At 34.4% G+C, this 15,302-nt stretch overlaps 1 protein-coding gene across 1 annotated transcript in view; it reads right to left on the bottom strand.

Annotated features, from left to right (window-relative positions):
- LOC106141574 (uncharacterized) overlaps positions 1-14,962 on the bottom strand; it is a 34,222-nt gene extending 19,260 nt beyond the window's left edge. The window contains exon 1 of the mRNA XM_060947022.1: positions 14,859-14,962. Coding sequence (XP_060803005.1) covers positions 14,859-14,889 — 31 coding nt within the window. The 5' untranslated portion in view covers positions 14,890-14,962. The remainder of the gene's footprint in view (positions 1-14,858) is intronic.
- Positions 14,963-15,302: the final 340 nt, after the last annotated feature.

The raw sequence follows: 15,302 nt of genomic DNA, 5'->3' as shown, positions 1-15,302 counted from the left end.
TTACGGTGACGGAATACATCGTAAGAAAACTTACATATTATTCTGCAACTAGATGTGTAACCATGTCTGACCGAATACAGGTTAGGTTCTCTTGCAATAGTTGCAGGGATCAGACGAGAGTCGCTTTGTGTAATAACCTGACTCACTTACTCCAGGATCCATGGTTACCTTACCCCGGGCGCCTCTCCGGAGTGGTGAGGATGCAACAGAGACTATAGCCAGGAAGAAGAAGATTCTTGCAAGAATACAGGCCGTATAGCAATTTGTTTTTCACTTCAACGTCACGATATATATGTCGTCGAATATTTTATCAAAAATTTGTTGGCAAAAGCCGAATTTTATAAAGCGCAAATCGGCCTCTTATAAATTTGAACTCGGATTAATCACAAAATCCGAGCATTTGATGTCCTTTCATAACGTCCAGGATTCACCAATCCCCTAAACCAATGCAGGTTTCTCATTAGCGTAATAAAGCCGCTCAAACTAATAGTTTGGCCAGTTCCCAGATCATAGAGTGTTCGTGTTACAAAATCTATGCGAAATGGAGTGAAATTAGATGATGGTTTATAACAGATATTAAACATACATACATACATATGGTCACGTCTATATCCCTTGCGAGGTAGACAGAGCCAATAGTCTTGAAAATACTTAATTGCCACGTTCAGCTATTTGGCTTATTGATAGAATTGAGATTCAAATAGTGACAGGTTGCTAGCCCATCGCCTAAAAAAGAATTTGTAAGCCTATCACTGTGTGGTTCCCGGCACCAATACAAAGGCAAGAATAGGACCACTCCACTCTTTTCCATGGATGTCGTATTAAACATTCACGTGGCATTTAAAAATAATACAGGTATAAAACGCGCACGTAACGTACCTTGGACGTTTAGAATCATGTTGTAACACGATTGGAACTTTAATAACTGTAATATTTAGGTACACTTGAATTTTTTATAACATAGGAATCGGAATAATAATAGCCCTAAGTATGAGTATATAGTTCAATTTAAAATCTATATAAATTACTGTGCTGTGTTTAACTTTGACGTTCTGTGTTAATTGTTATGCGTGGTACGTAATAGAAAATTTGTATAGGTACCTAATTAAGGTTAAACTATACGGAATGGTCTTTGTGTATAGTATTTTAAAGGCCATTGAGTGATTGATTGATATATAAACTCACAACCCGAACCGCTGGGTATATAGATTTGGCATGTAATTATGATCCATTTATAGGTCTAAGGTCTAACTAGGGTCTAATTTCCGCGGAAAGGAAATTATCGCGATTTGTCGTTTTACATAGGCAAAGCCGCGGGCGCAGACTGATTAATCATAAAAAAATAACATTTTTATCACAACACCAACTCAAATTTCACTTCACACAAATAAAGTAAATTTTCACTTTTACAATAAATTTGCCTTAGTTTAATCTTTTGTACTTTGGCTTCGCTCCAAATTAGAAACTAAAACTTAGCTACCTTCTGATTAAGGTGTAAAAGGCACTCGCATATAGTTAAGATCTTTAGAGTTTATTTCTATTTAATCAAGTAATTTATTGCAATGTTACGATATAACGCTGTCACCCTCGTTACCTAAGAATTGGATATTTGTTTTCATCGCCTCGATTTTTTATGAAAGGGTTAATGAAATAGATAAATAAATTTCTGTGACAATTTTATTATGTAAATTAGTTTATATAAATTACAAACGTGTGGTTCCCGGCACTATTACAAAAAAGAATAGGACCACTCCATCTCTTTCCCATGGATGTCGTAAAAGGCGACTAAGGGATAGGCTTATAACCTTAGGATTCCTCTTTTAGGCGATGGGCTAGCAACCTGTCACTATTTGAATCTCGGTTCTATCATTAAGCCAAATAGCTGAACGTGGCCATTCAGTCTTTTCAAGACTGTTGGCTCTGTCTACCCCGCAAGGGATATAGACGTGATCATATGTATGTATGTATGTATAAATTACAAAATGTATTTTCGTGCAGTCTTGAGTTTCGAAGGCTAATAATATACTCGGGATTATTCTTTTAAGCGATTGGCTTTTAAGAAACCTGTCACTATCTGAAATTCAATCCCATCACTAAGCCACAGAGTTGAACTTGGCATTTCAGTATCTCCAAGACTGTTAGTTCTGTCTACACCGTGAGGAATAATGACTTAACATGTTGACAGAATTTATTATTACAGTTAAATATGTAGGTAGATATCCATCCCAGTTTTACTTAGTTAAATGAGATTCTCCGAGTAGTTATCCTGACTAATTGAAGTTCAAATACTCATTCGAGCACTAATAGTAAAACTATTCAGGTTTATCCACGTGAGATTTTAGTTCCCAACTGGAGCGAATGGTCATTCATCTTGCTTCAATCCGTCGGAAAAGTTCTCGAACTTATTCAGTCACGTATTCTCGTCTCAATATTACTATGGAATGATGTAGGGAACTACTAAGTCTTTACTCCCATCTATTCATAATAATACATCGTTTGCTCTAGTTGGGTCCGCTGCGCGCGTAGATATAGGGCGGATTAAAAATTAACGATAAACATTGCTATTCAACGTGGCAATACCAGTCTTAGTCAATACTTTACAATTTGTAAATTCATTTTAGGGATATTTGTTAATATTATTGTGCCGTGCCCTGTGGTACCATTGGAAAAAAGAATAGAACCACTAAATACTAACCTTAGCTCAGCTCTTTCCCATGGATGTCGAAAAAGGTGACTAAGGGAAAGGCTTATCAACTTGAGAAACTTCTTTAAGGCAATGGGTAAGCAACCTGTCAGTATTTTAATTTCAATTCTATCACTAAGCCAAACAGCTGAATGTGGCCTATCAGTATTTTGACAGACTAGTGTCTCTGTCTACCCTACTAGGGATATAGATGTGATTATATGTATTAATTTATTTTTAGCTATTTATATAAGTTATAATGTTAATATTAAAAATTTAAAAGAATGATTAAAGGCGTAAGTTACTCGTAATATGGGTTTAAGAACAAATATATTTTTTTCTTGAAAATAAAATAAAATGTAGAAGTATAAAACACGAAGGCAAAGCTGTTAGTAACAATAACAAGTGTAAAAAGTAAGTATTTAGGTTTGCTTAATTAACTTAAAAGAATTAATGCTTACTTCACATAATAATGTTCTAAGTTCTCATGTGTCTCCTTTTTTTATTTCAAATTTCAATCTGTGTAATTTGTCCCGTATAAAAAAAAAAATTTAACCCTGTGTACAAGATTGTCCACCTAGGTTAGGTTAGGAGAAGAAGGTTGACTGCTCTTCATATTATGCACAAATTACGTCAAAATTTTCTCATTCGATAAAACTTTAGGATTGCGATCATTTGTACCATTACAGCGGAATTCCCAAATCGCCGATTTAGGGGATTTAAACATCCCTATTAATTCTGCTTCAAGTATTTAATGGTTTAAGGTTTGAGTTGATGAGATGGCGAGATGTTTCTCTCATTAAGACAAAATGTACCTGAATCATACCTTAACATCCTCCTTCTGTTTGCTCCGTTCATTTTCTCACTCCTCAATTCAGTAGATCGGTATTTTTCAAGATTTAATATATAATTCAATGGGTTATTTATATATTCTATCACTTTTAGGTAATAAATTTTATCTAAATTGGAAATTCACTAGATGAAAAAAGTCTTCAGAAGCTTTAATTTTGTTCATTTCAGTTGTAGTACGTACTCACAAAGTTTGAAACAAAGATGAAGTAATAGAAGCTGTAACCAAAAGGACGGGAATTAGAGTCGGTTGTTTTTATTCTAACTTACAAAAAGATATAAGTCATCGTAGACTAGGTCGATTTCTGAAATTTTCGAAAGCTAATAAAATTAAACGTCGGTCACAAACACATCTTTATTCCTATGAGAGAGAGACATAGCCAAAACTCTCAAATTTCGATTGCCACATTTATTTGGATGGCTTCACACAGTACAAAACTACAATTTTTAAACTTTGCACCAATAGTTCTTTCCGCAAAACCATTTTAAAATTCAAATTTTATTGCATAACGCTCAAATATTGTATAAAATGCATAAAATATTGTATTGCCACCATCTGGAGTCGGACAATGGCATGCAAAACTATGTTTATGTTAAAAACTTACTCCTTACTAGTTTTCAAGAGTTATTACAAAGTTTATACGATGTTGGACTTCGACTTTTTCTTGAAAATACAACGAATGGATATCTAAACTTGTAAAGAAGTGCATATTGCAGGCTGGAAAATATTAAAATAGGTCAATATGTGTATGTGTTGTAAAATATGTTTAGTATACGAAGCAACCTAAATAAAATATTATACACGATACAAATTTAACAGATTATGCTAGTAACGCAAAAAGTTAGGTATTTTTTGGGGTTTAGTAGAATAATTTTTAAGTAGATATATAAATATTGTTAAATTCATAATTACAAAATATCTATGTAATATTTATTTGACTGGTGCAAATATTTTATACATCAATAAAAGTTTATGTTAATTTAATTAACTTAGAATGTAAACAACGAAAGCAATAAAAACAAGCACCAGGTAAAGCGTTCTTAAGTAGAAATTTCATTTCTACCTTCTTCCGTGCCGTAGCGAGGTAAAAATTACGGCGACTAGAACGTGAGAGATTGTTAATCATCCTGTACACTTGTATGCCGACATTATTGAATTACCGCGCCAATCCATCAACCCGAGGTTCGCCACACAAAGAATTTAACACATTTTGCTCCCACAGAGCACTGAAGACTTGCCGCCAATACGATCTTGTTCTGTGCTCGGAACAATAAACCACTTCAGGTGCGATAAACGATTTATTTCTATCATGAAACATGTCAGAAGCCGAGGAAGATGGACACGGGTCAGTTTGTATCAGGGTATTATGATAATGAAAAAAATATGGTGACATGGATATTTCATTGGTTTGCGTAGGCGTATTCAAAGCTTAACTTAAACAGTTATTTTAATATTAAAAAGATATGTTAGATTTAAACATATCTTATTAAAAGTCACATTTTTCGATAATTATATCGGCTTAAAGTTTTACTTAATGGCAAGTGTTGTTACTCCTTTAACAAACAAACTTAGAGTAAGCTTAGACTGCGTAAGATGTTCCAAAAAGACATAAAAATAGATCACTATGAGATTCAGTATTTATCATATTTTCAATTTAATTTTCAGAATCAATCTCAACAAATTATCGACTTTGCCGCAGTTTTAGAGCTCGTTTAAGTATAATCCTTCAAAATATACTTTTCGAACCAATGGTTCTTATAAATTAAACATTATTCAAATCTATAAATGGATTTATCAATTTGAAAGGCAAATGGCCATGAAGTAATCGTTTTACCACCATTTTAAGCAATATCGTCTGATCTCTGCCTGGGACTTTGCCGTTGCTTTTCCCTATAAAACTTTCCGACGGTGAAATCGTCATTCGTCGTAAAAGGTGACTACTTCTGCTAGGCAGGTGAAACAGCAAAGAAAAAACAGAGTGTGTGCGAGCTTTTTTTTCTCTTCCCGTGCAGTTTGTAAAAGTCAATCCAGGGAGAGGCTAATAAACTTGGAATTTTTTTTATGAATCCGAATAAAGTCATGCAGCTGAACGTAGCCTTTCAGTCTTTTCAATACTGTTAGCTCTGTCTTCCCCGTTAAGAATAAAGACGTTATTCTTAGTACGTGTGTAGAGTTGATGGTGGTAAAAACTCCGAATGACTTCGTACTTTCAAAATAAAAGGCGAAATGTAAAATAAAATTTACCCTTACTTGCATCTAGCTTTTTAAAAACACTCATTATTTATTTGACTATAAAGTGCATACAAGATGGCGATGATATTCCTCCGCACGTAACATATCTCAGTGAGCCTTGGTGAAATAACTCTTTTATATTTTTATACAAAGCGAATAATGACAGTTCATAAAAATCCGTATAACGTACAATTTCTTCTTTTTATTTTAGTAGATCAGATTAAGGCAGATATATACTATATTTACAGACTTCCATTCGATTATGGCATAATTATGTGCTGATCCAGGGCTTCCCAATGGATAGAGATGTCCTTAAAAACTACACTATGATAAACTGGTAGACAATGCATTAGCATTTACGAGCAGATTAACCTTTTGTCAAGACTAGTAAGATTGTGTGCAATGAACTCAAAGAAATAAAGATACTTACGACGTTTAATGATCACCATTTAAAAAGTTGACTATCAAAATTCTGGCCTAGGAATGTCTAAAAATCTAAAATGTCTGGAAATCTAAAATGTTTGTACGTACTTGATTTGCACCTTTTCAACACAAACAAAATCACACCTTCAGATCTCAATTCCTGTCAAGTTCCCCATTAGACCAATTTGCATTTCTGCAAGATCTTCCGAGCTTAGACTGCGTGCAGCTCGAAATGCATTATTCACCGAGACAGCTGCATATTCTTAACTTTAATGGCTAGCGTCTAACGCTCACCTAGCACGGCTCGGGTAAAGATCATTGAAAAGTGGGAAGATTTTCTTTTTTCTGACAAAAGCCTTATGTACTGTGTGCGGAGTATGTCAAAACGTAACCGGGACTAAGGACAGGACGAAGAAAAAGAAAAGCAGTGTGTGCAAGTATTCCAGATTATTTAAGCGGTAGAATTGCTGGCGTTGTTATAAAGAAAAGAGAGAATCGCTGTGATTTTAACCCCGGTTAATTCCAAACAAAATCATAGAGACAGTCAGTCTATGCAGGTGACTAAGTATTTGAGTACGGTGTTCGTAGCAAAGCTGATAAACAGGTTGATGAAAAGGTGAAAAATAAAATTATTGTTCCCCAAAGCGTAACTAAAAAGTATATACAGGGAACACGTAATAATGTGAGGAAATCCTTTAATCTCCACATCCAGATTTCATTTTCTGAATCAAAGTCAAGTATGCGCCGAAAATTCACCGATCCGACGGGCCGAAAACTGTTTTCCCCAGTCAGAGTGTAACGTTCGCGTCTCTTTGAAAAACAAATGGACGTCATTAATGTCGGTCGCTGAACACGAATATTCTTTCAAGTCTGTTCGACCGTAGATTCCAAGTGGAAAATTGCAGCGAAAATAGAATATGGTCTTTCCTATTTTCTATGTTTACTGCGTTTTCGCTTGAGGTGCATTGCTTTCAAAGGAACAAATGGACAGATAAGATACTAACAAACGGAATGAGCTAAAAAATATATGTGTCTTTTCAGGGTGTAAGGTAAGTAAGTACCTACGCATGGTTTTCAACAGAGTAACAAACAGCAGCAGCTATGTTTTAGAATAAAGTTTTGAAATTGAATTTGAATTTGAAAATTTGCGGACTGTATTGGTAACATTAATGGTTCGAATCCTGCTCGAGAACGAGAGAGAGAGAGAGAGAGAGAGAGACATCATTGTGTATGTTTCCGATTCAACTCTATAAATACGTTCTCAGCCATAACAAAATAACGGCGTAAAACTCGTTCATTGCAAACGAAAATTCTTTCATGTCTATTCAGCCGTCAGATGCGAAGTCGAATGGTGCAGTGGAAATAATCGCCATAGTAAAACACAATCGTGGCTGGACGGACGCCAAGTCGCGCCCGAGGAATCCTATATGGTCCAACTGTAACTTCCCATGAGAACGACAGACTTGTCAATTATTTGCAACTTGGAAAGTTGCTTTTCGATCATTCTTAGATTACTGAACAGTTAGAATTTTGTTCTAATTTAAACTGCATTTAACAAGATAATGGTTCGAAGGAAAGGAAGTGAGAAACCGATCACCAAAATTTAATTATACACCTATCACAGTTTTATACCTCACGGAGTAGACAGAGACAGAAAACTCGATCACCACGTGGGATCACCACGGATATTCCGGAAAATCGGTGTGTGTAGTCATATCAGATAGAATGGTTGCTACTCCATCACCTAAAATCTACACTTTTTTTATTTAAAATGCTATATTTATTCATCAAATATAATTTTTAATCAAATAATGCCTACATTAGAGGAGCGCGGAAGGTAATACAATGGATAAACAATCGCCCGTTCTATAAATTCTTAATTAGTTTCATTCTCAAGCTAAAGTGTATTTAAATTTTAATTACTTCGGAATTTATTTCATTATTCCCGTGGGACGTTAAGTCGTAGATATTATTGACGGGAATACAAATTGCTTGTTATTTACCTAAGGTTTCGCAAACTCAGGTAAATTTTAGTTTAAAGGTTAACTTAGTCGAAAACCTGAATGGGTAAAGTTGAAAACAAAAGTTAGATTTACTTTAAAAAAATAATTTATTTTTAGTAATCTTTATAACATCTAGATGATTGGACTTCCCAGTGAGTAATACCAAAAACTAAACCCATAACCTAAACCCATCGCCTAAAAAAGGAATCCCAAGTTTGAAAGCCTATCCCTTAGTCGCCTTTTACGATTTCCATGGGAAAAAGATGGAGGATGGAGGGCACTTGGATAAGTAAATGCGTGCGTGCAAGTGTACGTGGTTGTTTGTGTGTGAGTATACATGGGTGAGTAAGATTATGAGTGGCTGGTGAGAAAAACATTACGGAACAGCCTGAGTTTTGCTTCATAGTTCTTTTAAGGTTGTTACTGTTACATACCAACTAACACAAGACACGCCTTGATGATAAAATTATACGTATAAATTCAGAGATACAACATGAAGTGTATAGTTTTATTTTGTGCCTGGCACTTGTAGGTATTGATTCATTTTCTTTTCTATAATTTTCATCAAGTTTTATAGGCAGATCTTAATTATTATTTGACAAAAACTTAAATTCTTCCTTGCAGGAAATCCTCCTCAATTTTATCACCAAGCCCAGTTAAACGGTGTATTTGTCTATTGGCACTGTCTGCCCAGGGTCTGCACATGACAGATGTGTGTTAAATTACAGAACTCGTAATGTATAAATACCAGTTAAAATAAAAATCATATTGAATCCAAAGTACGTATGTTTTCTTTGACAGTTATAAGATATACCTCGCAAGAAATGCATTCATCCACAAAAATTTTTACTACTACTGGCTGCAGGCCAACTCAACGTCATCAAGAAACGACAAACTTTGTTTAATTACACTGACAATTGACAAAATTTCAAAGGAAAATTAATTTTAAGACGTTAACGAACCCGACGACGGATGTTGTTTCGAGTTTCAGGCTTTGATGGTATTAAAATACCGCTCCTGTAATTGCGTGTACAAAAACCCTTGTGAAATCCTATACCGTTCGTCAAATTGTTTTGGTGGTGCTGTGGTCTAGTAGGCATAGTGCTTTTTTATTTTCAAGTTAGTATAATTTTGAATAAATTGAAATTTAAGAGGCCACACTTATACTATGTCACACCGAAGCTTGAAGGAAGACACGTGAAAAGTTTCACCCGATCATTTGGTTATGGAGTAGAACTAACTTCTTAATAATGAAATAAAAACCCTAAGATTACTCAAACCAATGCTCCAAATACAACGAAGAATGTTTTTGTCAACGAGTAGTCTATCTCTGTACCATATTTCATCAAAACTAATTTCATGTTTAGGCGTAACACCATGACATCGCATCGCATCTATTTACAGTATAAGTTAGTATAAAATGCATAATATATAATCCGTTTAGTTGATTTCCGATGCAAATTATGGACTTAGAATGCGCTCCCACTTTAGTTTATAGAAGGAAGCTAACTAATCCAAAATCAATCATCGAAATGGATTTACTCTGCCGGCCCTGACTCGGAAATATTGAATCTGATAATTGCATTTCATCTATAACTATGAATTGGTTTGAGGAAATATCTTGGAATTTATGTAATAAGTTTATTCTTGTCTACAGTGTGATTGAGTATTAAATAGTATTTTTGTTGCAAAGTTAGTGCCATATCCATATCATTAGAAAGATTTGCTTCTATCTCTTCCTGCAGATCTCGTAAGAGCCGACTGAAAGAGTCATAACGGCATAGTTGGCAAGAAGGTCGCGTATCTTACAAATATACCAATTTTGCGTTATTATTCAGTTGTACCCACCGCCTGCTAAGGGATCCCAGAGTTCTTCACCACTTTCAAAATTTTCATGTCTTCGGAATCCTTAATATTGGGTCCATTGACGCGCGTAGCATCTATAGCGCCGTCAAGCCAGGTTCTATTCTTAGCGTAGACAAATACTTCTCTTTGTTGCAGAAAATATTTATCTTTTATTTTAGGTGTTCAATTTTTTCATTAATTTATATTTGTGCCATAATAATCTATGTATATTCCGTTTAAGTGAAGCCATTTTTTAATTTAAAAATATTCAAAGTTATATAAAGTAAAAAGGGACATATTCATAAACAAAAAAAAAATCTTGTCCAAGCGTTTTAGCACCCCGGAAATGCTTCATTAAAATATTCTGTCCTAACATCACACATAATTCAAAATGTTTGTAATGTTTTCAGTGAGCGTGTTACAGTGGGGTGCAAACATTTTTCCATTGCTGTTTTTTAAACCGTTAAGGGTACATTAGCCACACATAAATTAAAATGACACTCCGTTCATAATGTTTTCTTCGTGTTTTTATTATTTAACATTGAAAATGTATGGTCTTGTTTCCATTTGAAGCATATTGGAGCTGTTGTATAAATTTTCAACTCGCTTTTTGTTTTTCAGATCCTTTTAGAATTAAATCGTTTCAGTCAATAAATGCTTACTTTCTTGTGATTTTCTGCCTCTTATTTGCCTATAAGGTAACCACTGTAATTTCGTGACAATCGTGCTTCTTAACTTATAGAGTACTCAATCTAAAAACAATTATTTATCCCTTCTATTTGCGTAATTTTAGTCACTTAACATTCTTCACTTTGTATGAAATTGAGAAGTTTAAGCATTGCATTAGAACATTCTATAACAAGAGTACGCTCGTTCTAATCGAATCCTGAATCAATCATTCAGTGTCTCCTAACAATCATTGTTTATGTTTAACAATCATTTAGAAAGCATTACCTTTTAGTAATTCATGGCATCATATAAAATTAGAAGTAGGTCATACCTTTTCTAATCACAAAATCCTAGAAATGACACAATAATGACACGGGTCCGCAAAAGGGCATCTTCATTAAGTCACAGAACACAGACGACCGCACTGGGGCGGCGGTCTTTTGTGCTTTGTGCTTAAGCTCTTTCATTTCTAATAAACGTGTACCACACATATGTATAAACATCAAAACAGACAGCTTACGAGTCATTCTATTTCCATTCTTTTCCTTTACTGACATTGAGCAAATGAATATTGTATTATAATCAAATATAATGTTGCTCGTGCTTATCGTTTTTCTATACTCTGGGTATTTCCTATTTCAGAGGCGAACTTGTTTGTTTGTAATATCTTTATTGCACAGAAATTTACACAGTTACAAGAAATTGTACATTGTTATTGTTATAAAAGAAATAAATCACTTGAAATGGCGGACTTATCCCATGAAAGGATCTCTTCCAGTCAACCGGCAAACAATAAAGGAACAAGATAATTAAGTAAAAAAAGCGGTAACTCACTGTATTATTAGCAATAATATACTAACAGAAATACAAATAAAAGACATTATATAAACCTACTAAATATATATGTATAAAGTTATTAATAAACATACATAAACTAAGATTATTTGCCTGACGTTCAATCCAGGTGCTTTTAACTTTTTATTAGCAGGCGTATTCTGACTAATTTTTAGCTTATTTTTGATATTTTCGAAGATAAAATTGTAATTTTATAAAATACTTATTTTTTTTTTAGGTATACCTACAAAACAAGTAACGTAATACATAATAGTAACATAATAGGTTTGAGCCAGATTGTTCCCTAAAAACGTGTACACATAGCAAGCAAATAAAAATAACCATAGATCCGCCCCAAAAGTAATAATTCATAGAATACTGGAGTTCTCAAACCCACAGTTTTAACTGCGTTAAAATAAATATCGGGAAAATTCATTGTGCATCCCAAGACCGTGTGCTAAATCTTTAGACTCATCGGTTTGGTCTGTGCGTCGATATGTCAGTCAATCAGATTGTCAGCGTCTAATAATTGAAGGCATGGAAACCAAAACCCTTTGATTTTTTTTCTAGTCTTCCTGTTATCCCTAACAGGAAGACTAGAAAAATAAAACATTGACAACAAATCAATCTATATAACCAATGCTTGGTTAAAAATTCGTCTGGATTATCGAAATAAATTTCTCAGTACGGAAACCCATAACATCGAACCGCCCATCATAGTGATTAATGACTTACATCTAGAAGGCTTATGTCCTACAAAGTACAGCGATAAACGATCATTTTATGAAATTATGTTTAAATTCCACATTTCTTGCACATAAACTGATCTTCGTTTGCTCAATTATGACCCAAAAACGTCACTGGACGACCATCAGGTAACAGCCGGTCAACTTGCCCTCGTCTGTCTAAACTTTGGCTCATTCATTTTGCTCATAAACATAAATCTGATGGGAAATTGCTGGAAAAAAGAGGCTCGTTCACATTAGCTTAGATCGACGCTGAAAAAGGGCTGGTTCACATTAGTTCAAATAGACGATTATGTTGATGTTATGTTGATCTTTCAACTTCAATCTCCAACATAAAGATTAAGCAGCTTAATGTTGAAATGGGATTATTTTTTATAAGCAGATTAAACTAATGATTGGATTATCTTCAGATTAATATTTGTTTTGTTTTTCGACGAGCAATTTTGCATGAAAACGTGGAATAAACCAGTTTCTAGGTGCAAATAAAACCATGAACTTATAGAAAGGATAAGTTATTATATTATTGTAACCATATGTTAGTAGCAGTCGTCAAATAATCAGTGGTATATAAAACAAGATAACCCTTATTCGACAATTTGCTATTCTGAGCGAAACTTCGTCGTCGGTCCGATGTTATGTGATTCAGCACAGATCTTACAAATCCAAATAATAAGTGATTTGTCGGGTCAGATAAGGAAAATGCCGAAGTGTCATGGGCTATTGATTTGTCCAACGAAAATACTTGGGGAAATAACTTAGTAACATAATATTACATTATATAGGCCGTTTCCAACCGCTCAAGGTGGAAATCTTTAGAGGAAAACTAAGAAAAATGTATGAAAAATTCCCTACAACTTAGGTAATATAGTTATAAGTATACCCAATCTATCAAGACAAATAAAATAACTACGCGAAGTAACCCTCGTATTTCCACGTCTTTTGGGGAGCCCGAAACCGAACCCATTTTCCCAATGCCTTTGAATGTACAGATTTCCTCACGATGTTTTCTTTCACCGTAAGAGTATTGGTTTGCATTCCGCTAATGCGTTACTTAGGTATGTATCATTGTGACCTTGGGACGGTACACTTTCGTGTCGTATACAAACATATTATCATGTAGGTATTTATCCCTTACGGAGAAAACAGTGTCAACAGTCTTGCAAAGACTGAAAAGCCGCGTTCAGCTGTACGGCTTAATGATTAAATCGAGATTCAAATAGCGATTGGTTATCGTCTAAAAGAAGAATCCTATTTTAAGGAGCCAGGAATCACACGGCACTTTTGTATAAGTATTAAATAATATTCAAAAGATAGGGTTGCGGTCATATAACTACTATTAACCATCTCCCATTTCTGAACTTTGACATTTAGAGCAGCACTCAAATGATTTAGCATTTGACCTCTTAACATTTTGTACGAAAATATTTCACAGTTATCTGTATGAGACAGAATAGGTTAGTTCGTTCTTGACCTGACCTAAAAGAGTCTAGCTCGTCTCTGTGAGCCTGATAGTTTAATTATGTATTTAAACCGCTAGTTTGTTGAGACTTGTTATTTTCCGGTTTAAGGTTTTAACTTATGAGGCACTATACCTACGGTTATAACTTGAGCTTAATTACAATTACATTATTTTATCTGTATATTTACATTAGCGTGATTATCAGCAGAGTAAGTTGAATTAAATTTGTAAATATCGTTCATAGCATCCTTGGCCGTTTTTAAGAGGTACTTACAATTAAATAGTTTATCAATTCTCGTGCCATCGATTTGGCAAGCTTTTGATTTGTAGCAATGCCGAAGTACATCGTCGCTTCTTCCTCTAAATGATACTGGTTTTATGTAAAGCCCATCTTTATCATGCCCTTATATTAAACTAGCTGTCCCGGCAAACGACGTTTTGCATTTTCTGGGTATGAAAAAAAGATGATGGCCTATTTTCAAACCTATTCAATACGCTTACAAAATTTCAAGAGAATCAGTCAAGCCGTTTCGGAGGAGTACGGGAACGAACATTGTGACACGAGAATTTTATATATAAAATGTAAACTAGACCCGTTTTGAGTTGCAATAGACAAACAAAACCTTAAAAGATTACTTCCTATAGTTTGATTTTTATTGGAATCAGTAAAGGGTTGTGGGAGATTCAAATTTCAATTGGTTTGGACTGGTGAAAAAACAATTCACTTGTGTGGTAAGTTTTCTTTACATTTAAACCCTTTACGAAATTGTATTACTATTTCTAAGAAAAACCTCATAAATCCTTGATTACTAAAGAGAAAAAAGAAACATATTTCACAAGAATAACTCAAAATCTCTAGACAGTTTTTGATGAGATTTGGCACATAGGTAGACTGGAGCTCTCAGAAGTGACGCAAACTCCTTATATACTTAAAAATTCCCACTGGAGCAAAGCCATGGGCAAAAGTCAAGTCAGTGCTCAAATACACCAAATAACATTTCAGACTAGGATTCCCGAGTTATTTGAAAACTAGGGAAACCTTTAGATTTTGATAAGACTGCGACAAAAATGTCTAATACCTAGTACCTACTTAATTTATATTATTTATACTCACCACACAAAGTTATTAGCGATAAAATCTTCATATTGATGTTTTCAACAATCTTGTTAACTTATATCGTCCGATGTCACATGCACCGTAATTACAACTAGATGATTAATCACATTATAATATTTTAAATCCACACTGCAATTTACGTCCATCGCGTACTAATTAGTATTAAGCACTGTCATGTTTTACACAATAAAAAAAATGAATAAAAGAAATAAAATTAATGTTAATTTCAAAATTCGTTGACAAAATGTTTACAAAGTCACCGGCCGCTTTCGTATTCCATATTTGAATGGTTCGCGGGCGGAGCGTGCTACCCGCGTGGAAGCCGTCCAACGAATGTCCTTGGTTTTTCCCGCTAGGGTAACGTCATGCGCAGTGTGAACTCACCCTTAAGGGTCCTTAAGTGGATTAAGTTTTTAAACTTTGACAATTGATAAAATGAGA

This window comes from Amyelois transitella, chromosome 12 (assembly GCF_032362555.1).
Source record: "Amyelois transitella isolate CPQ chromosome 12, ilAmyTran1.1, whole genome shotgun sequence".
Lineage (NCBI taxonomy): Eukaryota > Metazoa > Arthropoda > Insecta > Lepidoptera > Pyralidae > Amyelois > Amyelois transitella.
Note: the sequence above shows the minus strand (reverse complement) of the source record. Positions and strands in the feature narration are given on the sequence as shown.